The sequence below is a fragment of the Marmota monax genome, unplaced genomic scaffold, assembly GCF_021218885.2.
Source record: "Marmota monax isolate L192 unplaced genomic scaffold, Marmota_monax_Labrador192_F-V1.1 WCK01_AAM20220418_F8-fsc00281, whole genome shotgun sequence".
In the NCBI taxonomy this organism is placed as follows: Eukaryota; Metazoa; Chordata; class Mammalia; order Rodentia; family Sciuridae; genus Marmota; species Marmota monax.
Genome location: NW_026693208.1, coordinates 621,320 through 649,242, shown reverse-complemented (window position 1 = coordinate 649,242; position 27,923 = coordinate 621,320). Strand labels below are relative to the sequence as shown.

The window sequence follows — 27,923 nt, the reverse complement described above, 5'->3', positions numbered from 1 at the left end:
ATCCTGCTGGATTAGGGTGGCTCCAGGTTTAGGGTAGATCCTGCTGGATTAGGGTGGCTCCAGGTTTAGGGTGGATCCTGCTGGGAATAGGGCGTATCCTGCTGCCTCAGGCGCCTGCTCCTTGAGTTCCCGCTCCTTGAGTTCCCGTTGAGTTCTCGTGGGGTTCTGAGAGAATTGGTACACAGAGCCCGGTGGAGGGAGTGTATGTTTTTCCCAGAACGTGCGTGTAGAGTGTCAGTGAGAGTTCGGGAATAAAGAGTTGCTGTTGGAATCTACAAGTTTTTGTGGTGGCTGGGTTATTTTGTGCCCAGCCAGACTGCGGCATGAATGCATGACCAATGTAATTCTGCAACCTGTACACTCAGAAAAATGAGAAATTATATTCCATCTGATTCAAATGTATGATATGTCAAGGTCATTGTACTGTCATGTGTAACTAATTAAAATAAATTTTAAAAAAAGAAAAAAATATTTGAAGTATACTTTATAGGCTAAGATGGGAAATAGAACAGAATTATTAAATATTCTAAGGAAACCAGAGAAAATTTTTAAAAAGAAAATTATTTTATTGAAATTTTTATTTTTATTTTTATTTTATTGAAATACAAAATAGTCAATTTGGGGTCAATAGATAAATCTCTAGTAGAATGTCAAACAGAATAAAAAAGAAAAAACAATATTACCAATATCAGGAATAAAAGAATATTATTACGTACCTCACATTTATTAAAAAGATAACTATCTAGGGCAGGAGGATCAAAGCCAGCCTCAGCAACTTAGGCCCTAAGCAACTCAGTGAGACCCTATCTCTAAAGAAAATATTTTTAAAAGTGCTGTGGATGTGTCTCAGTAGTTAAGCACCCCTGGGTTCAATCCCCAGTCCCAAAAATAAACAAACAAAAAAATAAGAAGAAAAACCATAAACAAGAATATACATATAAATATTTTTCAAAGTTTTATTAGTTTCACAGTTTGAGATAACCTGAACAACAATTTTTAAAATTGAGTTCACAGAAGACACTTCTCAGAGTAGGATACACAATCAATCAACAAGTACATGAAAAAATGCTCACCATCTCTAGCAGTCAGAGAAATGCAAATCAAAACCACCCTAAGATACCATCTCACTCCAGTAAGATTGGTAGCCATTATGAAGTCAAACAACAACAAGTGCTGGTGAGGATGTGGGGAAAAGGGTACACTTGTACATTGCTGGTGGGACTGCAAATTGGTGCGGCCAATGTGGAAAGCAGTATGGAGATTCCAAGGAAAGCTGGGAATGGAACCACCATTTGACCCAGATATTCCCCTTCTTGGACTAGTCCCTGAAGACCTTAAAAGAGCGTACTATAGGGATACTGCTACATCGATGTTCATAGCAGCACAATTCACAATAGCTAGACTGTGGAACCAACTTAGATGCCCTTCAATAGATGAATGGATTAAAAAATGTGGAATTTATATACAATGGAGTATTACTCAGCACTAAAAAATGACAAAATCATGGAATTTGCAGGGAAATGGATGGCATTAGAGCAGATTATGCTAAGTGAAGCTAGCCAATCCCTAAAAAACAAATGCCAAATGTCTTCTTAGATATAAGGAGAGCAACTAAAAACAGAGCAGGGAGGAAGAGCATGAGAAAATGATTAACATTAAACAGGGACGAGAGCGGGGAGGGAAAGGGAGAGAGAAGGGAAACTGCATGGAAATGGAAGGAGACCTTCATTGTTATACAAAATTACATATAAGAGGATGTGAAGGGAAAGGGAAAAAAAATCAAGGGAGAGAAATGAATTACAGTAGATGGGGTAGAGAGAGAAGATGGGAAGGGATGGGGGATAGTAGAGGATAGGAAAGATAGCAGAATACAAAAGTCACTAGTATGGCAATATGTAAAAACGTGGATGTGTAACCGATGTGATTCTGCAATCTGTATAAGGGGTAAAAATGGGAATTCATAACCCACTTGAATCAAATGTATAAATATGATATGTCAAGAGCTTTGTAAAGTTTCGAACAACCAATAAAAAAAAAATTGAGTTCACAGAAGCTGGAGATGTGATTCAGTGCTAAAATGCCTCTGGGTTTAATTCCCAGTCCAACCCCCTTCCCCAAAAAAAATTGAGTTCATAATTTAAAACCTTCCCAAAAAAAGGAATCTCGAAGCTCAGATAGTTTCAGTAACAAATTCTACCAAATATTTAAAGAAATATGCCAATTTTATGCAATGAAATACTACCACACATCTACTAGAATAAATAAAATAAAAAATACTCATTTAAAACTAATTCCATACAAGAGACACAGAAAAACATTAAAGATAAATGAAAGATATTTTATAAAATAGTATAGACAGTATAATACTATTTTTCCTAAAAGTAAAGATAGGTGGGAGAAGAGGGCTGCTCAGAAAAATCAAATATAGAATTCATAAGCCAAATTTAATCACTCTTTTTTTCTGAGTGGTGAGACAACTGAAAATTTTATAGTCTTTTTTTTTAATTTTTCAAACATTTACATTTTTCTAAATGTTATTACTGTCCTAGAAAGAAGTAGGCTATTCATATTTTAAAAGGTACCAAATATAATATCACCATGAGACAATTATTTCAAATCTTATGATTTCCCTAATATAAAAAATAGCATATGTATTTATTCATACATTAGTTTATAAGATACCAAGTCTGCATGAATGAATATACAGCACAAGAACAATAAACATATCTGGGTGAGTTTTCCACTGTCATTTGTACTTGCATCTTCTTATTCTTCTCCAAAAAATACAAATTATGTGCAGTTTCAAAAGCAAAATTTAATCATAAATACACTGACATGTAAAATTATTCATCAACCTACATCTCAAAAACAGTTTAACTAGTTAGATTAAAAATGGTTAAACCACAAAAAGGAACAGAACTTAATTGCAACAAATATGACTTAGGGATATATGTAGAAAGTTTCAAGTAAATAAAGCAAGAGACCAAATTAATAATATAAAGGATGAACTAAATATGTAAAAATATATTTTAGGGGGCTGGGGCTGTGGTTTCGTGAAGCGCACTTCCCTGTCATGTGTGAGGCACTGGGTTTATTCTAAGCACTGCATAAAAATAAAGAAAATAAAGGTCTCTCAACAACTAGAAAAATATTAAAATATATATATACATATATGTATTTGTTTGTTTATTTATTTTAGGATTTGAACCAATGTATCAAAATAACTATTCATTCTGTGGAGTATGTCAGTTCATTTTTTCCTTTTTTCTTTATTTTCTAAACTTTCAAAGATGAATAATTTTATAATCAGAAAGATAGCTATCCAAATGTGTACTGTTCCTATAGAATGCTAGTATGGCAGACGCCAAATTATGCAACAGTATTCCTTTTTTAGCCACTCTTCCAATGAGGGTTTCATTCTAAGGAGATACAGAAAGGTTTGAGATATCCTGTCCAAAAATACAATAGAACCTTTTCCCCATTTGCAGAGCTAATAAGAGCAATACAGGTTGTTTCATCCCTGAAGACACCATAAAAAAAGCTATAATACTATTTCCCGTTTCTCTAAGAACTTCTCTAGGAATTCTCTTGTAATTGAATTACTAATACGAAACTCAATTAAAAAAAAAAAGTTATCCCCCTCTTCTGACATCACTTTACCATCTTAAAAACAAAAAAATTCCATACAATAAGTATAAAAAACAAGAAATTCTGACTTAGATATATTATCTGTAATTAAACTCCTGAATACTCAATTTAATAGGGCTATTTATTCTTAGCAATCTACTTAAATTATAACGTCTACGTCGGGATATGAGAATTAAGTTCTCCAGTATCCTTTATAATATTCATGTATATAAATAATATGTAATGTTATTCAAAAGATTATATAGAGTTATGTGGGGTATGGCAAAAATATATATATTCCAGCAGTAAAATGTGAATTCAATACAACGAACTACTTAAAATTATGTTAAACTATTCTTCAAATTTATTTTTGTCATCTTTCAGGAAAATAATATTAGAATGACTTTTATACATTTCATTCTCCTTATTTTAACAAAATCTTTCCACACAGAAAGTACAACTTTTCCAAAAGAGAACACATTTTCCAATAAAATTAACATATTCTTTAAAAAGTGGTTTGTTATAACTTATACATATTATTATAACATTTCAACTCTTTTCAGATTACAACTACATTCAAAAACACTAGACAGTAAACTAGATCTTTAAAACCAATTCATCCTATTTGGGGTGGGTTGGTTTGTTTGCCAACATATAATTAACTGTCCTAATACCAAATACTAAAATTATGCTTATCTAACTGATCAGTTCCTCTAAGCTTCCTCCAATAGCACCAGCATTTGAATGGTTAGTTCACTCAGAAACCCACTTCCAAACATCTCAAAAGACTGAATAACTCAAAAATACCTCAAAAAAGCCTATCAGAATGAACAATAAAAAATAAACTGAGCCATAAGAGATTACACAAAGAAATTTGTCAATACAATATTCTGAAGAAATGCTACAGAGTTAGGCCAGGCTGGTTCTTAGATATACTATAAAGTTACAAACCTAAATAGTGAGTGGAAATTTTCTGTTTAAAAAAAAAAAAAAAAATTATTCAACAGATTTCTTTTTAAATCAACAGTATTTAAAAAAAAAAAAAAAAGAATGTCTGAGAATAAAGCTTAAAATCTTAAAATCTTGCTGGATACAATGGAGAACACTTCTATTGCCAGCTACACAGAAGGCTTAAGCAGGAGGATTGCCAAATTCAAGGCCAGCCTCAGCAATCACATGGTGAGACCCTCTGCAACTTAGTGAGATCCCGTATCAAAACAAAAAATAAAAAGGGCTGGGAATGTAACTCAGTGATGATCACTTGCCTAGCACTTATGAGGCCCTAGATTTGATCCCTAGTACAACAACCACAAGGAAAAAAAAAGTCTAGAAATTAAATTTCAGAGCTGATGCACATGCTTATGATCTAGCAACTCGGAAGACAAAGACAGGTGGATCACAAGCTCAAAAGCCAGCCTCAGCAACTTTAGCAAGGCCCTAAGCAACTCAGTGAGACCCTAACTCAAAATAAAAAACAAAAAGGGCTAGAGATATGGCTCAGTGTTAAAATGCCTCTGGGTTTAATCCCAATACTAATAAATAAATAAACAGAAATTTCTATGCAAAAAAAAAAAAAAATACTAGTGGCAATATTATAAGAGATTTTTATTCTACTCAAATAAGCACTTTTTATAATAAAAAATCACTTCATAAAAAATAGACAATTTACACAACAATTCTAAACAGTTATAAATTTTATGGGCATTGAATAGGGAATATTTATTTTTAGTTTTGGTCAACACAATAGAGATAAATATTACAACAGCATCAACTTGGGTCTGGGTCTGTAAAATTACCAGTTTTACTATTGAGCATTAATCTTTATTATTACAAACTACAAAATAGAGAAAGTTATACAAAAATACACAAAACTATGCTTTACATAAAATTAAAAACAATCATCAGTTTTACTGCCAAAGAAGTATACTATGATACATATACTTTAATGTTTCTATCAACTATTTCCATTAAATATATAATTTTTACTTTTACTTTCAATTTCCAAAACTTAAGTATTTACTTTTCACCATAAAACAAAAGTCTTTATTAGATAATTTCTAGAGTTCAATACAGTATTTAATACAAATAGAAGAATACAAAATTGATTAGCATTGCTTAATGTCATCATGAATAACATTTCATTAAATTTTATTGCTACTGGATTCATTAGTCAAAATACTAATAAAAAAGAACAATATTATCCCTAAAGTCATTGTAGTAATATAATAGTTTCATTTAAAATGCTCTTATCGTTATATTATAATTTGCCATTTATTTTCTCAAGCTTGTTAAACATAGAATTGTTAAGTAGTATTTCTTATATGATTTCAACATAAGTAAATTTAGTCATTCTTAAAACCAAGAACAAATACTACAACCCCCTCCCCTCCCTTTGTACTTTTGATTTATTTATTTATTTATTCATTCATTTATTTTTAATTGTTGATGGGCCTTTATTTTCTTTATTTATATGCGGCGCTGAGAATCAACCCAGTGCCTCACACACGCTAGGCAAGTGCCACTGAGCCACAACCCCAGCCCCCACCCCCCCTCCTTTGTATTTTAAATAGTGTGCAAATGTTTGCTTGGCACCATATCCTCTCATCACATATCCAAGAGAAAAGGAAATCTGATAAAGGAAATGTAACTAAATTAGATTAGTGAAAAACATCTGCAAAAATAACTATAATCTAAGTTTAAAAAACAATAGCGGGTCTGAGGATATAGCTCAGTTGGTAAAGTGCTTGCCTCCCATGAAGGAGGCCCTGGGTTCAATCCCCAGCATTACCAAAAAAAAAAAAAGAAAAAAAATTAAAAAAAAAAAAAAACAATAGCGATTTTCGTCTCACAAAATTACTTAGAATTTAAGATTAAAAACAAAGAAATTGAACTGAGACTGAAGCTCAGTGGCAGAGTGTGTGCCTAGCATGTATGGGGCACTGGGTTCAATCCTTAGCACCACATAAAAATAAACTTCCCATCTGCAACTACAAAAAAAAAAAAAAAAAATTTAAAGACATAAAACTAATTCCTTAAAAAAAAGAAATTACCATGCCCATGTAATAAATGCCTCCTCCCAAAATAAATTCTTAAGATAACAAACATTAAAAATCCATTTGAAGAGCAAACAAGTTGGAGTATTCAATTAAGTATTCTTCATTCCTCATTTTATTTTCCAGTCTTAACTTGAAGAAAACACTAAAAATTAGTTTTAAGCATGGTGCAAGTCAGACCAAAAAGTACCATATGAATATTCATCTGGAAGTTTTATAAAACTCACTTAAAAAAAAACGCTATGAAAACCTACTGGATACATAAAAAAGACCAATGTGTAACAGAGTTAAAATTTATTAACATGTCATAAGACAAAACACTTACTCAAGCACATGAACAGTGTTTAATACCAATCCACAATTTTTAGGTGATAAAATTTGAATTTCTTTGGGTTATTTTTGTTTGTTTGTTTGTTGGGGGGCAGGAGAGGGGGATGAGAATCATTCTCAGTGTATAGCCCAGGCTGGTCTGAAACTACTAGGCACAAGTGATCTTCCAGCCTTACTTTCCAGAGTAAGACTACAGGTACACTCACCATTGCACCCAGCTAATTTGTTTTTAAACCACACTAAGATAGTCATATTACTTGCTCTGCTGACTTACATTATTTCCCTTTCCCAAAATGTTTTAAGAAACAATTAAGAAGACATGCTTTAAAATCAAACCAACACAAGTCTGATCTTGCCACCTCCACATCCTGTATTCAACCTTGGGAGAGTAACAATCTCTGTAACTTTGATCCCTGTTTCTGAAAAATGAGAACAATAATATATGTCATAACACCTCCTATGGGGATCAAATGCTCAATACAATGCCTAGCATAATAAGCATTTTCTAAATACTAATATTCAGCAAAGTATCAGCTAAAAAGAAAATTTTAAACTTACCAAAACATGGGAAATTGCTATAGAAGAATTAATTTCAAAATAGACTTGAAATACATAAGTTACAAAGACAAATGAAAAACCTGTAATGGCACACTTAAGAATCATGAAAATATTTGAAATAATCATTTGCGTTTCTCCATGTATCTAAGCATACATGAAAAATACAAACATACAAAAAGTAAAATTAAATTCTTCTAATAAAAGAATTGTTTGTTCACTTTTAGTGATTACAATTCACTAAAATGAACATTTTTCTATGAGAAAATATACTTAAGTTATTATAAGAAGTTATCACTAATTAAATATCTAACAAAATAGCAAAATATCACAAAAAAAATATTTTCAGATAGATTCTTATTAGATTTTCAACAAACCTATAAGGTTTACATCCTAAAACTGTACTATTCAGCAGATAACCAGAAGCCACAGGTAATGACTGAGCACTAAACACAGGGCTAGTCCAACTGAGATGTTGTATAAATGTAAAATACAAATCAGATTTCAAAGACAGAAAAATAAGTCAACTACCTCATTAACATTTTTATACTTAATTTATGCTGAAATAATGTGTTTTCTTTACTCCAACATAATGAAAAAAATGGTTAAAATGTCAAATTCTTTTTTTGCAACATGACTACTAAAAAATTTAAAATTATATAATTTATCAATTTACTTATTTTCATTATTTGGTTTTCTGTTTTATTTATTATATATATGTAACCCATCACAGTGACAATTACACCTGTAATCCCAGCTACTTAGGAGACTGAGGCAGGACTGCAAGTTTGAGGACAGCCTGGGCAATTTAATCAGGTCCTATCTCAAAAAATAAAAACAGTTGGGCAGGTACCTCAATAGTAAAATATACCTGAGTTTACTCTCTAGCACTATAAGAAAAAAGGGAGAAGTCAGGACTTTGGACAAAAGTATATCATAGAGATCACCTCAAAGGAAAGTTTGCTTCACTGTAAATACTCATTACCTGGAATAGAAGAAAAAATATTTTATCTACTGCTGCTGTAGTTTGGATCTTGAATGTCCCCCAAAGGCCTATGTGTTGAAGGCTAGCCTGTGGTGCTATTGGCAGGTAGTAGAATATTTAGTAGTTGGGGCCTACTGGAAGGAAATTATGGCACTGGAGGTATACACTTTAAAGGACATTGGGACCCCTGCCATTTTATTTGTTTGGTTTTGCTTCTAGCTGGCATCATATGAATAGGACTCCTCTGCCATGTGCTTCCATCATGATGTACTACACTGTGACCAGCCAAGAGACCATGAACGAAAAGTTCTAAAACTGTGAGCCAAAATAAACCTTTCCTCCTTTTAAGTTGATTATCTCGGGTACTTTGTCACAACGCCAGAACACTAACACAACAGAACTGATGATACTCGTGTATCATCACTAGTCAAACTAATGAGAGATGACTAAATCTTATTTGCCTTCCAATGCAAAGAATTCATATTCTGATCTTCTTTACACTTCTCCTATTACAGTTTATTATTTCTGATCCTGGAATATCTCCTGTTAAAATACTACATTCCCTTTTTTGTTTGGACTCCTAATGAAGTCACATGTTAAATTTTATTCCTATTATGTTAAGCCTTATTCCTATCACAACACTACTAAGCCATTCTAATAGATTTAGAATAGAAGGAGGAAGAGACAAGATCATTAATATCAGAATCCAGATATTGTGAGAAGTTAAAGAAATTAAGACAAATACTTCTTGATTGATCTTTCATCTGTAGCTCCTTTCCTTGGTGATATGATTTTTTGTTAACACTTCTTTTTTATTTTGGGGGGGGAGGCAGGGGAGGTGTTGCTAAAGATCAAACTCAGGGCCTCATGCATGCTAGGCAAGCCTTCTACCACTAACCTGCATCATCAACCCAAACAGCTTTCATCTAATGTTGACAGTAATTGTTTGTTACTATAACAATACTTAAAAAGTATTGTTCTACTAGAAACCCCTAGTGATTAGAAGTTACATAGTAACTCCCTTGGAACCTAGAATTACCTAGACATTTAATCATCAAAAAGAACCTAAACTAAACCAAAAGTGTGGTGGTGGTATATGACTGTAGTCTCAGCTAACCTGGAGGATAAGGCAGGAAGATCACTTGATCCCAGGAGTTCAAGGTCAGCCTGAGCAACATGATGATACTCTGTCCTCAAAAGAAAAAAAAAAAAGAACCTGAGCTAAGTGATACTGATAAAGTATTAAAATAGATATTGGATTCAGATTCCCATGTTAGTTATCTCTGTTTTGCAAGTAAGTTAAAAAAACAGAACAGTAGGCACTGGGGTTGTGGCTCAGTGGCAGGGTGCTCACCTAGCATGCTTGAGGCACTGGATTCTATCCTCAGCACCACATAAATAAAAGATATTGTATCCACCTAAAACTAAAACAATACTTAAAAATAAATATTAAAAAAAAACAGTATCATGATGGGAAGTTTAGGGTACACAAAATTTGGAAGATTATAAGTCTACTGGAGCTATTAGAAAGGACTGATGTGATACATTTAGGTTCCAGGAAACAGAGTCCATAACACTATCATGTCTGATACCAGATTAACATCTTTAGCCAGAAAAAAAAAAGAAAAGAACCCCCCCCCGCCCCACACCCCCCTCAAAAAAAATAAAAAAAATAAAAAATAAAAATATATATATATATATATATAACATACCCAAAAGAAAATGCCTACCTCACTTGGTGCTAAAATGGTCTCAGGTGGGAAAATTCCTAGAAAGAGTATGAATGGAATTCTAACTGCTTTGTAGTGATACAAAGTCTGTAAAATAGTCTAAATATCTAAAACAAACCCAAAAGAAGGCTGAGGGGGAGTATGAGGAAGTACTAGAAAGGAATAATCAATCCAAAAGGAAAACAATGAAGGTCTTTCTAATAACTAGCCTAACACCACTTCAGTGAAATCAAGAGACCACGAATTAAAAGTACTTTAAAGTTTCTCATGCCTTAGTTGTCCATTTATTCTTATGTTTGTAGTTGTAACTATTTAACATCCTTGAGAATTACATACTTGTTTCTAAAACATAAAAGCATGCTGCAACTCTGTGATCTGCTCTCCTTTCAATCTGAAAGGAAAAAAATCCAGGTGGAAAAAAGCAACAAAGAAAAAAGCAGGCATATCAAATCCCTGGGACCAAATAAACAGAGGGGATGCTACAGACTATGAATATTCCCAAACCTTTAGATACACAGAGGATGCCATAAATCCGAAATTTATTTGGAACCAATTATATCTCAGTTATAGATTCAGCTGCTAATGTTGACTACTGATATAGTCTCAAGATAGGTAACATAGTAGCAGGTCCACAGCTGAGCAGCTCAACATCTTACCAGTATTACTATCCTAAACAGTTCCAATAACCAAACTCGTTTTTATTCCGGAGAACAAATACCTATTTTGTATTTTTCTCATTAAAAAAAAACAACAACAACAACAACAACAAAAAAAAAAACTAGGGGCTGGGGATGTGGCTCAAGCGGTAGCGTGCTTGCCTGGCATGCATGCCGCCTGGGTTCATTAGATCCTCAGCACCACATACAAACAAAGATGTTGTGGTCTGCCAATAACTAAGGAATAAATATTGAAAAATTCTCTCTCTCTCTCTCTCTCTCTCTCTCTCTTAAATAAAAATAAATTTTAAAAGATTAAAAAAAAAAAAACTAGATGGGGGGGGGGGGTCCTGGAGTTGTGGCTCAGCATACAGTGTTCGCCTATCATGTGTGAGGCCCTGGGTTCAATCCTTAGCACCACATATAAATAAATAAGTAAACTAAAGGAATTGTGTACAACTACAACTAAAAAATAAATATTTAAAAAAAAAAATCTAGACCCTGTCTGGTTTCATTTCCCTGTAGCTAGGTCTCCAAGGCCTATTTCCAGACCCTGTCTCCTCCCTTCTCCCTTCACAATGCCATCCTGAACCTCTACCTGGTGGCTTACTACCAACCAGCATCTCACTCCCACACCCAGCTGACCGGCTCCACCAGTCTACACACTAAATTTTGCTACACATATCCCTGATGTTGACATGCTGACGATAACTATAACTGAACTTCAATCCAGATTTCCCAAATTAGTGTTGGGAACTCATCTAGAAAGACTTACTGCCTGGCTGCTACTATTATTTAGCACCTAAATCCTGTTGGTGTTAAATCTGTATAGTAGATATCAATTCCTACAATCAAGTAAGTCACAGTTCCACCCTTTCTTTTCTGAATATAAATTCTGAAAATGTTCAGATCTTTGACAACTTATTCATCCATTTACCAAGAAAAGAGGTCTACAACTTATTCATCCATTTACCAGGAAAAGAGGTCTGCCCTATACTCAGTGAAATCAAGAATCATTACACCTCTTTCTCTGCCTATCTTTATGCCCTTGACACAATGATACCACTTCTTTATATACATCAGAAAATGAAACATTTTTACCATACTCAAAACACATTTAACAACAGGGAAAGATATTCCATTAAAGAGAAAGGGGTTTTCACAGATTTGGATTAGGTATAAAAATTGGCAGGGAGGGGGAAAAATTTCCTATTACTTTTTTATGCTCTAGATTGTGTAACTGAAGTCAATCCTGAGGCTGAATTAGCAAGTATCCCCTATTGTATGTAAGCTAATGTATCTGTATGGATCAAGTTTTTCTCCAAATAGTACAATGTAAATGTAAAATAAAGAAATTCTATTATAGAAGTGTGTGTGTGTGTGTGTGTGCGCGCGCGCGTGTGTGTGTGTGTGTGTGTGTGGTATATATCATCTAAACACACTGCAAGTTTCCATTTAAACTTCATGACTGACATGCTTTATATGTAAGTTTTTAGAATAAATTTAAACTCAAAAGCTCATAACCGTATCTGAAATTAAGAAAAATTCAGCCCTTAAAATATGCTTACTCTTTCAAAAATAAAAATTCAAATTTAGCAACACTGTGCCATTTACTTTTATATTTCACTTCAAAATGCACAAATGTATTTTTGGAACAAATTTTTTTAAAAGTATTGCTTTGTATCTCCCAAAGATGTTCCCTAATTATTTCACTTGAGAGCCTCATATTTCTTGAAAGACATTTTCCACATTTAACAAACATAAAAAATAAAAACAGGTTAACAGAAAATTCAAATGTCTCTAGTAATAAGTCATTCCACTTAAAAGTTTTTTCTAAATAAGCTTATTTTTAATAATGGAGCTTCTCAGAGTATAACCAATACTGAAAAAAAACAGTATCTTTCTACATAATTTCTGTAAGATTACACTACATAAAATTCTGTTGATTTCTGCATTAGTATAGACTCATGTCCTCTCACTGGCCCTTGAAAGACAGTATTCTGTTTAAGGTCCCAACAAGAATCAAGGAAATCATTTAAAAATTAAAACATCCAGCAGCACTGGTAACTTCCTAAGCACTTTATAAGTATTCACTCACTCAGGCATTCTAACATCTATGAGAGTCATACTTGAATCCCATTTTTAGATCAAGAAACTGAAGCACAGAGAGGTTAAGTAATTTGCTCAGTCACACAGATAGGTGAGACCTCAGGAAATAAATTCCTATCCAGGGCCCCTGCTCTTAACTCTCTTAACTGTATCACTAAAGTGCAGAAACCATCACTCAGTAGGTATCCACATTAATCTCTCAAAAAAATTTTCAATTTTTCTTTCATTTTTGACAAATTATATAAAATCCCATGTAAATATTTTAGGCTACATCTTAAAAGATCGCTGATGAAAAAACCAAGCAAATGAACCTTAAAGAGGAAACTCCTTCAAATAAACTTGAGGATTTTAACATGGTTACATGACTAATAAATTTAAAGTATACATTCATATGAAAATGTTTCACAAATATTTCTCATTTTAACAACAAATACCCCAAATAAGAGAAGTTCATAATTGAGTAGTCAAGTTGACAGTATGCTAACGTGGAACTTTACCAAACTTCACTTATCCAGAATGTAACAACTCACTAAGAAAAGACCTCTGGCCAAACAGATATTATAATGTCCAAGTATTGGTATTCATTCACTTTTCCCACCAGAGGACCTCACACTGTTCAGTAAGGGTCTACTGATTTTCCCCCATGTATAATCACAAATTTGCACATGATTTTCACACAGTCAAAAAAAAAAGAAAACGGAGAATGAAGGGGGACACTAATTACAGTTACAATCATAGAAAAGCAAAGTAGGGGGGAAAGCACCTATTTAAATAATTTCAAAATGGAAAGGAGTAATGTTAACAAATACTATCAACCATAATACACCAATAAAAAATGTGGAAAAAAATGCAAAGAAGTATGTTATTTAGCATTTGGATCAAGTCCTATATATGATCCAACAGATTCTCAAGGCACACCAGCAACTGAAAAAGTAACAAATTATATAATTAAAATAAATGTAATTATATTCTACATCCTATTTTAGATCGAGTTGTACATTTAATTTTAGTATAATTTTCATCCAAAGCAGTTAGTGATTTTAAAATTTGATGCTTAAAGGAATAAGCCCACAATTACCCTGTAAGCTCAACTAATCAATTAAAAAGGAATTCATTCGAAGGATCCAAATAGCAAATATTTTATTTTACTGTTTCTGAGTTCAAGAGCACTTTGTTTATAAAAGGTAGCTGAGAACAGGTGGTAAGTGAGGGGAACATAAAAATAGAAAATCTAAGAAAACAGAATAGCTAGGCAAGTGCCTATACACACTGTTCAAAGCATCATGCACAAAGCAAAGGGTGGGCAGAGGGTGCCACATCAGCAGTACTCTATTTGTCCTGCTACTAAATCATTTGTTAGTTTCATGAATTATTCATTTCGGTAATGGTTTGTTGATATGAAGCGACACCAACTTTCAACTGGAAGCAGTGACAGAGTCCTCCTGATTTACTCCACTAAACTTGGATTTACTCTCACAGAACGTTCTCTCCCTTATGGTGGCCCAAATTTGATTTTTTAAAATATTCTTTTAAAAAATGCTTTTAAATTTTTAAGAATTAGGAATTAGTGCCTAGCCTATACTGAACTTTTTAATCAAAAGAATCGTTACACCACTTGACAAAACTTTCCAAACCAAACTGCAATACATTCCCTAATTCCAAATAAAACTTTTAAAACACACAGCAACAACGTATAAGGCTTTGTGCTTTTCTCTCCTCTAGCAAGGAAGTCTAACTCCAAACAGGAAACTACTCCTCACCGGGTTCAATACTGAATCCTACCAAACCCCAACCCAGTTGGGGAGGAGATTTAATGTTTAAGTACCAGCATATTTGCCTAGGTAGATCCAGACTAAAATACATATTATAGATTTCCTTTTCTCGAGTCATCTCTTGCTGCAAGTTTCAGCAAGGGAAAAAAAAAAAAAAAACTTTGACAAAATGTGTACTTATATGTCCCTAAAAGTCCAATCTATACAAAGCCTCAGAGAAGACAAAGTGCCACTTTGTCAAGTTTTCCGATCACCCTCCCCCATCCGAAGAGGGCGGCGCAGGGCAGTGGGCGCCGAGGTGGTCGGGCGTCCCAGCCCTCCTTCCCACACCTCGAGGTGAACAGGAGAAGGGGCGGAGAGGACAGCGCCCGAGAGCACCGCGAGAAGAACAAGGTGGGAGGCAGGTCTAGGAGGGGCGCCAGCGAGGGTGGTGCAGGTTGCTGCAGCGCGGGGGCTGAGCCCCGTCGCGTCCCCACTGAGGCTGACCAGGGAACCGCCTACCCGGCTCGAGAGGGCCTGGACGGGCGGCGGGAAGCGCCCAACCTTACCCATGCTGGGGACTCCTGCGGGAAGAAGCCCGGCACCCGCTCTCCTCCTCCGCTGGCTCGCGCGAGCGCTCCTGAGACAGGAGGCGGGCCCCGCGCTCGGCTCTGGCCCCTCCTGAGCTCAGGTGGGGCGAGCAGGCGCCTCCATCCGCCCACGACACTATCCGGCCAGTCTCTTCAGCGCGGCCCGTGAGGCAGCGACGATGGCAACTCCTCACGCCTGGCCTCCGCCGAAGCCACGGCGGCGGGAGGGCCCTTCCCCCGCGCGCCCAGACGGCGACTCTCCCACCCTTGTCGCTTCCGCAGGAGTTGGGACCCGCTGGTTCGCTCAGGCCGCCAGCTCCAACCCCGAGCGCCCGCCCAGCCTCAGAACCCGCCCCTAGCTGCTCCCTCAGGGCCTGGCGTCCTACAAGGCGACGCCAAAGACTGAGGTAAAGAGCCGGACAGAAGCCGGGAAGGTGCGGGGAGATGGGCCGCGATGAGGGAAATCTCGCGAGAACGTCCTCGTTCTCTTGGCCCCGCCCCCGACGTGCTGGAGTTTTTACCCAGCACCGGAGCTAGGGCTGTTGCCAGGTGCGGGGACGTCACGGCCCTGGGTCGCGCGCCGCCCACGTCCAGGTGCCGCGAGCGGATGAGAGAGCAGTATAAAGAAGCTACGCTTCTTCCTCCCCGCGGAGCTTCAGAACATCTGGGTAGGGTGTTTTGTCTGTTCTGTGGCCTGAAATGGATACAAAAGGTTTTTGCTGATAGGCAAAATAAGCTTGGGTTGCCCCACTTTCCGCGGTGGCGACGCGGTGTTAACTTTCTGCAGAGGAGCAGCTTATGGGAGTCAACGACAAGAACTGAGGACGCGCTTGATTTCGGTGTTGAGGGTTACCCCAGCAGCTGTTGAAACCCCGCAGTTTACCTTGCAAAGTCCCTATAGAACAGAGTAATATGCTCTTCGTCGGGGAAGAAAGAAAAATGAAAAACTAAGCACATAAATCTGTGTCACAGAAATAATTTTATTACATTCTTTTAGTCTCTTGACAGCCGAAAATAACTTTCTATTCTCTTTTGAAAGTATAAATTGTTACGCAACCATGGAAGAAAAATAGGCATCATGATTTGAAATATTGCCAGGCATTTTTTTCTAGAGTCAATATGAAGGAGGGCATGGGATTATTATAATTAAATGTGGGCTTTCTTAAAGTTATAAACAAGTATAATTAATTCATCCAGGTTTTTTCGTTTTGTTTTTTCCTCCTCTCCTGCTTAAGTAGACACAATTCGTAGGCAAATTGTGGAAGAAACATCTGTTGAACGCCAACTATTGTGCCTACTGCTTTTTCAGTAAATTATGCCATTTAATTCTCGCAGTCTTCCAATACTAAAACCGCCTTGCCTTTGAAATCAGGCAGACCTTGGTTTCTGAAACTTAGCACAGGCATTTATTTTGGGGGGAGCTTTGGATAAATTAACATGGCTGGACTTCAGTTTTTAGGTTTGTTGAAAGAAATCTTTAAAATGCGGACTATGGTGTCAAGCACAGAATAGCGACACTATAAATATCAGTTTCCACTATCTCTTACATGCCTGTTTTTACCATCTTTTAATTTTTTTTATTGTTTCTAAAATAGTTACCTACGGTAATACTAAACAGGAATTGTCAAACTCAGAAGCAGAGGCCAAAAAGGAGAAAAGAAAAAAAATTTACAATGTATATCTAAATAAGATGTTGACTGTGTAGTATTGGAATCATGGAACTTGGGCTTTCTTTAATCAACAAATACTTGTTGAGTAATATTTGTTCATTGTATCCTACTAAACAAATAAAAAAAAAGGATGAAGTACATACAGCCCTCATCCTCAAGGACTGCATTCTAACTAGGATGTGAGACATGAATACATGAAACTAATAAACAGTATGAGGTAGTGAAAGTCAAATGCTTGAGATTTTATAGGAAAATAAATTACTACAGGCAGGGCAAACTATAGGGAGAAGGTGTGAATTGCACTAAAGCTTGAAGGAAGGCAGTAATTCTGTCTGAAGATGTCCTAGAAGTAAAGATGGGAGGTGGCTATGCAAACAGAATATTCCTGAGCTTTTGAAAAATCTGTGCAGCTCAAGCAACCCATAAGAAAGTAGTTCAAGCATGGCTAGGTAGTACATCAGGAGACCAAGGGAGGAGGATCACTTGAGCCCAGGCTATTTTTCCAGCATGGGCAAAATAGCAAGACCCTGTCTTTTTAAAGAAAGTAAATAGTTTTAAGATTTTGAAAAATGAGGCTGGTGAGAGGCAGAAGAGAATTCATTGAAGGAGACAGAAAAGAAAAATCCATTGGAAGAGATCTAAATATCTAGGTCTTGATTGAACCCTAGATATTTAAAGAAGAAAGGACAATAAATAGAACTGAAGAAAGGTTAAGGAAAACAAATGGGGGGTATTGTTTTGCCAATAAGGTCACATTAAAAAGTCTTATTTCAGAATATGTGTATATATAATAGGATATAATATATAAAATCAGATATTTAGAATATATGTAACAAAATTCATATTAACCTTCATCAAGTAGATAAGGTGACCACATTTTCTTAACCAGAGATCAGGTTCCATGATTTGACAATGTGACAAAGCATTTACAATCAGTTCTGTCCTAGAAATCCCAGGATCTGTAATATCCCCATAATAAGCAGTGTAGTTTAGAGTTTAAAAATTAAAATAAGCAAATTCAAAAGGCATTATCCCATTGAGGTAATGTTCCAATGTTGGATACAAAAATTGGAAGGATGAGGGAATAGGACCTATAAGAAGAGTTGAGTAAGTTGGAAAAAAAATAAATAACCATGATCCTAAAGTTAGTGCTATCTTCCAAACCAAAAAAAATTATATCCAGGAATTTATTTTTAAACTTACAAAATGGTGCATTTTCTAAACCTTTGAGTGCTATGCAAATGTTGGTTATTAATTGTTCATAGAGCTCCTTTAATTAATTATCCTAATTACAATGCCTATACTGTGAGGTCATTAAAGCTAAAAATCTACAATGCCCACCAGCCTATAATCCCAGCTAGTTGGGAAGCTGAAGTAAGAGTATTCAAAGTTCAAAGCCAAAAATTTCAGAAATTTAGTGAGATCTCATCTCAAAACAAAAGTTGAAAATTTTCCTGCTCAAACCGATGACCCATCAGCTTGTGATAAAATATTATTTCACTAGAAATTTGGGGGATATGCTCATATAAGACAACTCTATAAGCACTTTTCATTATTGCATTTTCAGAGCTGGGGATATAGCTCAGTTGGTTGAGTGCTTACCTTGCATGCACAAGGCCCTTGGTTCACCATAAAAGAAAAAAAAAGAAAAAGAAATCATTATTGCATTGTAAAAAAAAGTGTAACTAATTTTTTTTTTATTATTGTAGAAAAAGTGTAACTAAAAATGTGATGACCCCATCAAAATGAATCACCACTTTGCCTACTGTAAGGACCTTTTTAATAATCATATGCCAGTATCAAAGAACTGGGCTATCATAATAGGGAAATCTTAGGAGCTTCATAGGTCCTCAACAGGAGTCTCTTTTAAAAATACTTTTAAAAGTATACTCTCCCAAAATGTTACAACTGGCCCCTTATGAAGAGTCAGATACTTTAGGTAATCTCAAATGACAAATGCATTTGCATTTTTCAAATACCAGCCAAATTTTGCACATAATATTATATAAAGAATTTCTAGTAATGAACACATTAATTCAAGTCAACACTTACTGAACATTCGTTTTAAATGAGTAGCTGCTACTTGGAAAATATGATCCCTGCCATTAAAAGAGGAAGTATTGGGGATCCTGTTGGGGGAACATTGGGGTTGACTGACAAAGTTGAGAAAGGGTAATCAGCCAACCAGGACAAAGATATGTGGACAGCCAAAAGCCTAGAGAGCCAAGCTCCAGCCGATCAAAGTCAAACAAGGGAGGCCCTGTGTGCCAAGGGAATGATCTGCACTGTTATCCTAGACAGTTAATGAAGGATGTTAAGTAGGTAATTGATTTTTCTTTTAGCTACATCTACAATCACTGGGGGAAAAAGTGCTAATGTCTCAAAAAAAAAAAAAAAAAATAGGTACAAAAATTTGGTTCAATAAGCATTGATTAAGTATCTACTACTCTTAATCAACTAGTAAAAAATTTTTTATGGGGCTGGGTATGTGGCTCAAGCGGTAGCGCGCGCTCGCCTGGCATGCGTACGGCCCGGGTTCAATTCTCAGCACCACATACAAACAAAGATGTTGTGTCCGCCGAAAACTAAAAAATAAATAAAATATTTTTTAAAAAATTTACTAGTATAAAATAACATTTAAACCAATGTAATGTATAGGGCATGACAGATCTGAGGAACTCTGAGAGATGTAATGCAATACACACTCTCCCTTTAAGGAATGTGATTTCTGGCTAAAAAGGCTAAGAAATGCTAACTGTTATTAAATAACTTTCTGTTATTTAAATAAAATTCACTGTATTAGCTAGGTATGGTGGTGCACTTCTATAATCTCAGCAGTTTGGGAGACTGAGGCAGAAGGATCTCAAGTTCAAGTCCAGTCTCAGAAATTATAAATAAATAAAAAGGACTGGGGATGTGACTCAGTGGGTAAGCACCCCTGGGTTTAATCCCCTGTACCAAAAAAAAAAAAAAAAAAAAAAATTCACCCTATTGGAGAGAAACTGCATAGAGAGTGACATATCTCAGACAAATAAACTGGACACATTCTTATCTTAGTAAGGCATTTGCAATATTCCTGTTTGAATCTCTGCAAATTTTAAACAGTAAATACAAGTGACTGTTGCCCAACAATCAGGTGATTTTTATATACATTACAAGTTACACTACTACAGGGTAGCTTTTTAAAAAGCTGGAATACTAGTAATCTGTATTTCATTTATTCAGGATCTTTTATAAATTACAAAGGACAAATTCTCTTTTTTTAAGTAGAAACTCATGGGAACTCTCAATAGAGGATTTCATCTATAATCATTATCTCTTAGACACCATCTAAGCATTTATGTGTATCAGGCCTCATGTGACTCTAAAAGGCGTCGTCCAATTATTACATTGCTATGGTTCTGCCCACCTAGCCATAGACTGTTTCCAAAATAAGAAATGAGAACTTTATTTCAGGTCTCTACTTAACTCCCTTAACTAACAGATGATAATGAGATTTATTTCCTGTCTAATGTTGGAACTTTTAAACTCACTATTCAGAATTTTTTCTTTTGTAAAGCTGGAGATTGAATGGCATAATTTTGATGCCCAGAATTAAATGCCTGCCAAAGCTTAAAAAAAAAAAAAAAAAAAGCTCATAAACCAAGATACTGCTCTCTGCTTATTTCTGAGAATTCACATTCCATTCTGCCAGTTTCCAGGCCACATCTCACCACTCCCACGACTAAACCACATTCTATATGTGGCTCATAAGCAATTTTCCTCAACCTCCTGTCGGCCCACACTTCCTTAGTCAGCATCTGTCTTTTCTCAGATCTATTAATTGAAGGGCTACTTCAACTAATGTGTGTACAGCACAGTACACTATTAACTTCCTTGTCCCCAAGGTTTATGCCTTTCCTTTATAATCAGGGAAAATGAGTCATTCTAAATACCCCCCCTGCATACGTTGCTACCTTCTTTATAGAATTGCTTCTTTGACAAGGACCTTGTTCCCTTTGCCCCATTAAAATTGTGTCTCTGATTTGGATTCCTAATTTATACTTGAACTCTCTTTTTCCCTCTTTAATTTCCTAGGCTACCTCCTCATTCTTCTTTTTTCACTTCCTCCCTCCCTGCCCTTTTCCTCTATATTATACCATATCTCTCCTAACTCTTCAGCACTGTCCTTAATTGTCGATCCAGTTTGCCTGGTTTAGTAAACCTTATGTGGGTAGCTTCTTTGATCTTCTAAACCTCTCTCACCACCAAATACATTTTCACAGAATAATCTTGATTCATTACAAGGTAATAAAGCTTTCTACACATTAACAGCATGCAATCTCAATGTGTTCCTTAAATATCCAGAAGTAAAGTAGGTAGGACTATTTCTAGTTTGAAAATACTCTCAACAACATTAATAACAACTAACACCATCTGACAATTAAGTCTCAGACACTGACCTGAACACATATACCTCATCAGACATGACTGCCATTACAATGCAATGCATAGTGGTACTGTCACCCCCCTTTCAAAGAGTAGGAAACTTGAGATGGTTACTTAATTTGCATGAGATCACATAAGTACGAAATGGAAGAGCCTATGCTTGCATTCAGGGCAAATTCCATAGCTGAGACTCTAACCTATCTTAGGTCACTTGCTCCTTGAGCTGGGAGTTCTTCCTTTGCCTAAAAAGAAGGAGAAAGAGAAGGGAAAAACTGAAGGAATCCTCCTCCAGTTGTTTTTTGTACAGATCAACCATGAAATGGCCTGACATAATTATTTTCCCTCCTCCTTTCATTGAAGACCTCTGTGCCAGGTGCTTGGGCAGATGGGTAGAGAGAGGAATAAGGAGACGCTTTTCTTATGATCAAGGAGCTCGTGATTTTAAAAGGAGAAGTCAAATTTCATGATAACACAGCATAAATCATGTATGATTTTTCTCTCATGCCCCTTGGACGTGACTCCTCTCTTGAATCTATTCCCTCCCTCCTTATAAAACTTGTTATCTCTACCTCTCCTAGGATATTTGGTACGTTTTCTACTGTGAAATAGCTATTTTCATGCAACTTTTGTTTCCTTTTATATGAATAAAATTCTCAAAGATTGAAGACTGTCCCACACATTTTTACATTCATGCCAGCTATTGGCACACAGAAAGTTCTCAGTAATTATGCACTAAGGGGCTATGGATGTAGCTCAGTGGTAGAGCATTTGAGCATGCACAAGCCCTAGGATCAATCCCCAATGTCATCAGGACCCAAAAATTACATGCTAAATTCCACAGTAGGAAGAATGCCTAATTAGTTCTCTGTGTCTACAAGATTTCAAATAAAGGAATTTTACTTAAGTGATTCTAAGACATTCTTCTTATATTGAATAATATTCCATTTGGTAGCAACCTCTTTCTGGAGATAATTGGCCAATATGTGATTACTTACGACACATGCTTAATTGAGTATTCCAGTATCTTTTTAGTTAAGAGTCGTTGATAAACAATTAAGTGATAATTCCAAGTTAATTTTTACATATTTGAATTCTATTCAAAGAACCATCTCAAAAAAGTTCAAGAAATGTATTCAGTACTGTTACACTCTAGTTGTTACAAGCTCATAAGTTTTTCTAAGGATTATGGTTGAGAAGGGGTAGAGAAATAAATACCAATAGTATGAGAGAAATGCTAGACAGTCTTATCTACGCAATTGACTTCACCCTGACAGGTGAAGTCAGGCTTTTTTACTTGTATTCACAAGTATAAAGCCTGGCCTCTCTGCACATAAGCACATATTTGTGTTTATTCTTATATATATCATATATATGAGTTCTCCTTCCACTCTGGAATCACTCTCTTATTCTTCAAACCTTACCTCTTACCCCTAAAGAGTATGGAATGAATGAAGAAATCAGGCTATTACAACATTATAAGGTTGTGCTAGAAACACCTTAAGGAGTCATGACCTGTTTGTTAGAAATTAATCACTACCTACCTGTGTGCAGTAGGTAGTGACTAATTTCTAAATCTAAAACCAGGTACAAAAGGAAAACCCGCGGCTCAGAGATAATGCTGGATGTTTCAGAACCCAATTAAAACACTTACAAAATGGGAAGCTATTATGAACATTACACTTTAGAATTCTGTTAAAAGACCTTCAGTTTTCCAACGCCCAGGAAAATCATAATATTTCAAGAGAAAAAACCTTAGACAATTACCACCTCTAATAAAAACTCACCTACTGATCTCTCTCCCCCAAATGAAATTGTTAGTTAATAGGTCTATGTGGATATTTCTGAAACCAAAATGAAAGGGAAAGGAACTTTGTGGCAGACACTTTGAAGATATAGGAATTGAAAGCACAGGGGACAGTTTCATTTTGGGGAGGGGAAGAACCTTGAGAAAGAGGAACTCTAATTTAAACAAATTTAGTGATAGAGATAAATTCAAGTCAATTAAAGGCCTAAGAGAAAATCACATTTATTTATTCATTAATTCATTAATGGAGGGGTTGTTTTTTTCAAATGAAGTACTAAATTAAAATCAATTTTGTCCAGTATAAGCAAAAGCCTGGCCTACTCTTCCACACACATAATATTTACAGTCCACAATTTTCCTTTCCCATGCTAGGGATCAAACCCAGGGGTTCAAGTATGGTAGGCAAGTTCTTTACCACTGAGCTCCAGCTTCAACACTAAAGACCATAATTTTATTCTTTTCTTTTGATAATGTAAAAATTGTTTGTTGAACAAAATTCAAACAGTACAGGCAAAATAAGATAAAAATCCCAAAGAATCTCACATCTCAGAATGACCACTATTAACAGTTTGGATTATATTTACTAGAATTTTTATTCATGTTCTAACATGTAAATAGTTTGTAATTATACTATACATATTGCTCTGCAACTTAGGTTTTTCTCCCTAGTCATACATATACATACATTCCTTTCTAGTACATTCTATGTCTATAGAATATACACGTATTCCCAGTCCAATCTAGGTCTATTTCCAGTCATTTCTTGAAATGGTGCATTTTGTTGTTTTACTGAACCATGAATGATTAATATAAATAAATATTTAAAATATTTCCAGGTTATTTTATTTATTTATTTATTTTGGCATCATAAACACTGCCTTGGTGAACATCTTTATATTTATACATGTATTTTTTTGCACACTTGTGATTATGAGATTTTTAATAAAAATGAAGTCGCTAAACCTAAAGGCATACATTCACATTTTAATTAGGTTTTGCCTTCTAAAAAGACTGCACCAATTACTCTTCTTCAACAGACTACATTGTCCCCAAAACTGGATATTAACAGTCTTTTGAATTTCATCCATAGAGTAGGAAAGAAATCATACTCCATTGTTTCAATGTATATTGAGGGAGATTGAGAATCTTTACATATATACACTGGCTATTTTAATTTTATTTTTTGCTTAACAATTGCTGGGCCTGCCAGCCCTTATCCTTGGCAAATTTTTGTATTTTGTTATCATTTTCTCATTGATTTCTAAGAATGCTTTTATTCTAGGGATGGTAGCAATTTTTTCCAAATGTCCATTTACCCTTAGATCCATTCCTCTTTCTCCTGGGTATGTATATCGTAGAGAGAGGGACCTATTGTTGACCCCTGCAGACTGCTTTCCTAGTAGGTTGGCTTCCAGCTGAGTCTGGACATTGGGAGGCACTGGTGGAAGGTTGGAGGGTGTGGAAGACAGAATAATGGCTTCTCTTAAAATGCCTGCTTTCTAATCCCCCATCAAGTGAACACATTATATTACATGGCTAATGCGAATTGGATTGTAAAATTAGCTCATCTTAAAATAAGATAACCCTGAAAAAGAACTTAAGGTTAAAATTATTACCATAGTGCCCACACTTCAAAGGCATTATCTATAGCAAAACTAGTAAAGTCTAAAGTTTTATTATTAACTGACTTCTAAAATTAGTGATGATCTGGGCATGGTGGCCCACGCCTGTACTTGCAGCGGCTCTGGAGGCTGAGGCAGGAGGATTGCAAGTTCAAAGCCAACCTCAGCAATTTAGTGAGGGCCTAAGCAATTTAGGAAGATCCTGTCTCAAAATAAAAAATAAAAAGGGCTGGGGTTGTGACTTAGTGGTTAAGCATCACTGGGTTCAATCCCTTGTATCAAAAAAATAAAATAATAAAATCAGCGATTAAAGCAAATAACTAGGAGTAAGTTGAAGCTAGAGAGTTAAATCAGACTTTCCCTTGGTTTCAGGATGACAAATTTTAAGGACTCTACTGGTCATTGCTGGCTTGGAAGAGAAAGGAAGTAACCATGACCCTTAGAAGGCAGCCTGGAAAAGGTCAAAAACCCTAGGAAACAGATACCTCCCTACAGCCTCCAGAAAGAAATGAAACCCTGTCAACATCTTGTTTCTAACCCAATGAGTCCTATATCAGAATTCTGGTGTCCAGAGCTGTAAAATTAAAAAATTGTGCTATTTTAAAACACCCAGCATGTGGTACTTAATGTATTGTAGAAACAATAGGAAACTGATACAGAGGACTAGAAGAAAGGAGAAGCCAGGACATTCCTCCCCACCTCAGCCCCTACTTCAAGCTGCATCTCTGGCATCCACCACATGTCCCCTGTGACTTACACTCCTATCAGAGGGGACTGTGAGGTTGGCTTAAGCTAGCTGACCCTGGCTCCTGGGCTCTGAGAACACCATATTTTTCTTTTTCTTCCAGTATAGAGGTGAAGAGGCTACCTACTGTTGGACTTACTATATGGCCTTTTCTTGGATTTTCAGCACTTCTATCACTGAGCTACTTCCCCAGATCTTTTTAATGATTTTTGAGTTTTATGTTACAGTGAAAGGGCTTTGCGGGCTGGGGATGTGGCTCAAGCAGTAGCGTGCTCGCCTGGCATGCGTGCGGCCCGGGTTTGAACCTCAGCACCACATACAAACAAGATATTGTGTCCGCTGAAAACTAAAAAATAAATATTAAAAAATTCTCTCTCTCTCACTCTCTCTCTCTTCTCTCTCTTTAAAAAGAAAAAAGAAAGGCCTTTGCAGCTCCAGAATTATAAAAAATAAACAGCCTATAACTTTAATCTAGTTTTAAATTTTTTTATTTTAAAAATTTTACTTATTTTTATAATTATAGTTCTATACTATGTAATGACAAAAGTATACAAAATGTACAGCTTGCTGAATTTTCACATACTATGAAACTTCTGGTCATATTGTGCTTTTATATTTTATGTATTTTTTCTTTCTTTTTAAGGTGCTAGGGATAGAACCCAGAATCTTGAGCATTTTATTTATTGAAGTACTCTACCACTAAACTATACCCTAGCCCATTTTTTTTGGGTGGGGGGGGGGTGTGCTGTTACCAGGAATTGAACTCAGGGGCACTTGGCCACTGAACCACATCCCCAGCCCTATTTTGTATTTTATTTAGAGACACTGAGTTGCTCAGTGGCTGGCTTTGAACTCGAAATCCTCCTGTCTCAGCCTCTAGAGACGTTGGGATTAGGAAAGAAATCATACTCCATTGTTTCAATGTATATTGAGGGAGATTGAGAATCTTTACATATATACACTGGCTATTTTAATTTTATTTTTTGCTTAACAATTGCTGGGCCTTCCAGCCCTTATCCTTGGCAAATTTTTGTATTTTGTTATCATTTTCTCATTGATTGCTAAGAATGCTTTTATTCTAGGGATGGTAGCAATTTTTTCCAAATGTCCATTTACCCTTAGATCCATTCCTCTTTCTCCTGGGTATGTATATCGTAGAGAGAGGGACCTATTGTTGACCCCTGCAGACTGCTTTCCTTGTACCACGACCCCTGGCTGATTTTTTATGAGTAAAATTTTGATATATCTTTAGGGCTGGGGATATAGCTCAGTTGGTAGAGGGCCTGCCTCCCATGCACAAGGCCCTGGGTTCAATCCCCAGCATCACAAAAAAAAAAAAAAAAAAGTATTAAAAAATAAAGAAAGATTACTTTCATTCCTTAACGAAAAAAAAAAAAAATTTTTTTGATATATCTGTATTTTGCTTGAGGGTGAATTAAGTAAGATTGTAATTCAAGTTCACTTTCCTCTCAATTACTAGGTATTTATAATATTTGAAAAAAATAATCTGCCTTTATGATGTTATTTGAAATGCCACCTTTATCATGTACATCCGCATGAATTGATTAGTTTCTGGACTCTGATGTACCTATTCCTATTTGTATTTCACAATTTTGTAACATTTTAAAATACAATTCTGTTTAACATCCCTTCCTTGCAATTGCTCATCTTCATAGTACAAACTATTTTAAATGTTTAGAATTACAAAAGAGACTTGCACTTGCAAGAAAGAACAAGCCAAAATCAAAAACAATCTCCAGGCCAAGTAACAGAGATAGTAAATTGTCCTGTATAACTCCGTGCAGATGTTTACCTTTTGACTGCCAGCTGAGCCAGGATCTGGCATTTGTAAACATTCAGTAAATAAGTGATTCCCAAGCCTGGCTGACTATTGAAAGTACACCAAACTCATATTTTGGCCAAATTCCAACTGATTGTATATTAAAACCAATATTCATCAGCACTCATAATCACAGCTGAATATTACTATCGTAGATGGAAACTCTTGTATATAAGAATTAATGTAAATTTGTCATTAAAATTATTATTCCAATTTTCTTATTTAAAATTTTAGAAGTCAGTATTTTTAGTTCAGCATTATAGAGTAGGAACAGTTTCTCAGCTCTCTTCCTGCTCCATTGCTCCAGAGATCATTGGTATGCATACTTTACAATGCTAAATATATGCCCATTTTAACAGTAGTCAGTAATATTTTTTTTCTTTTTTCTTTTTTTATTATTAGTTGTTCAAAACATTACAAAGCTCTTG

The 27,923-nt window shown here is 35.5% G+C and overlaps 1 protein-coding gene and 1 pseudogene across 7 annotated transcripts in view; one reads left to right on the top strand and one right to left on the bottom strand.

Moving 5' to 3' along the window:
* Cd2ap (CD2 associated protein) overlaps positions 1-15,504 on the bottom strand; it is a 110,129-nt gene extending 94,625 nt beyond the window's left edge. For all 7 annotated transcript variants that reach the window (XM_058583048.1, XM_058583050.1, XM_058583051.1 and 4 more), the window contains exon 1: positions 15,366-15,504. In XM_058583048.1, coding sequence (XP_058439031.1) covers positions 15,366-15,369 — 4 coding nt within the window. In that variant the 5' untranslated portion in view covers positions 15,370-15,504. The remainder of the gene's footprint in view (positions 1-15,365) is intronic.
* Positions 15,505-15,656: 152 nt separating this feature from the next.
* LOC131424619 (L-aminoadipate-semialdehyde dehydrogenase-phosphopantetheinyl transferase-like) overlaps positions 15,657-27,923 on the top strand; it is a 96,328-nt pseudogene continuing 84,061 nt past the window's right edge.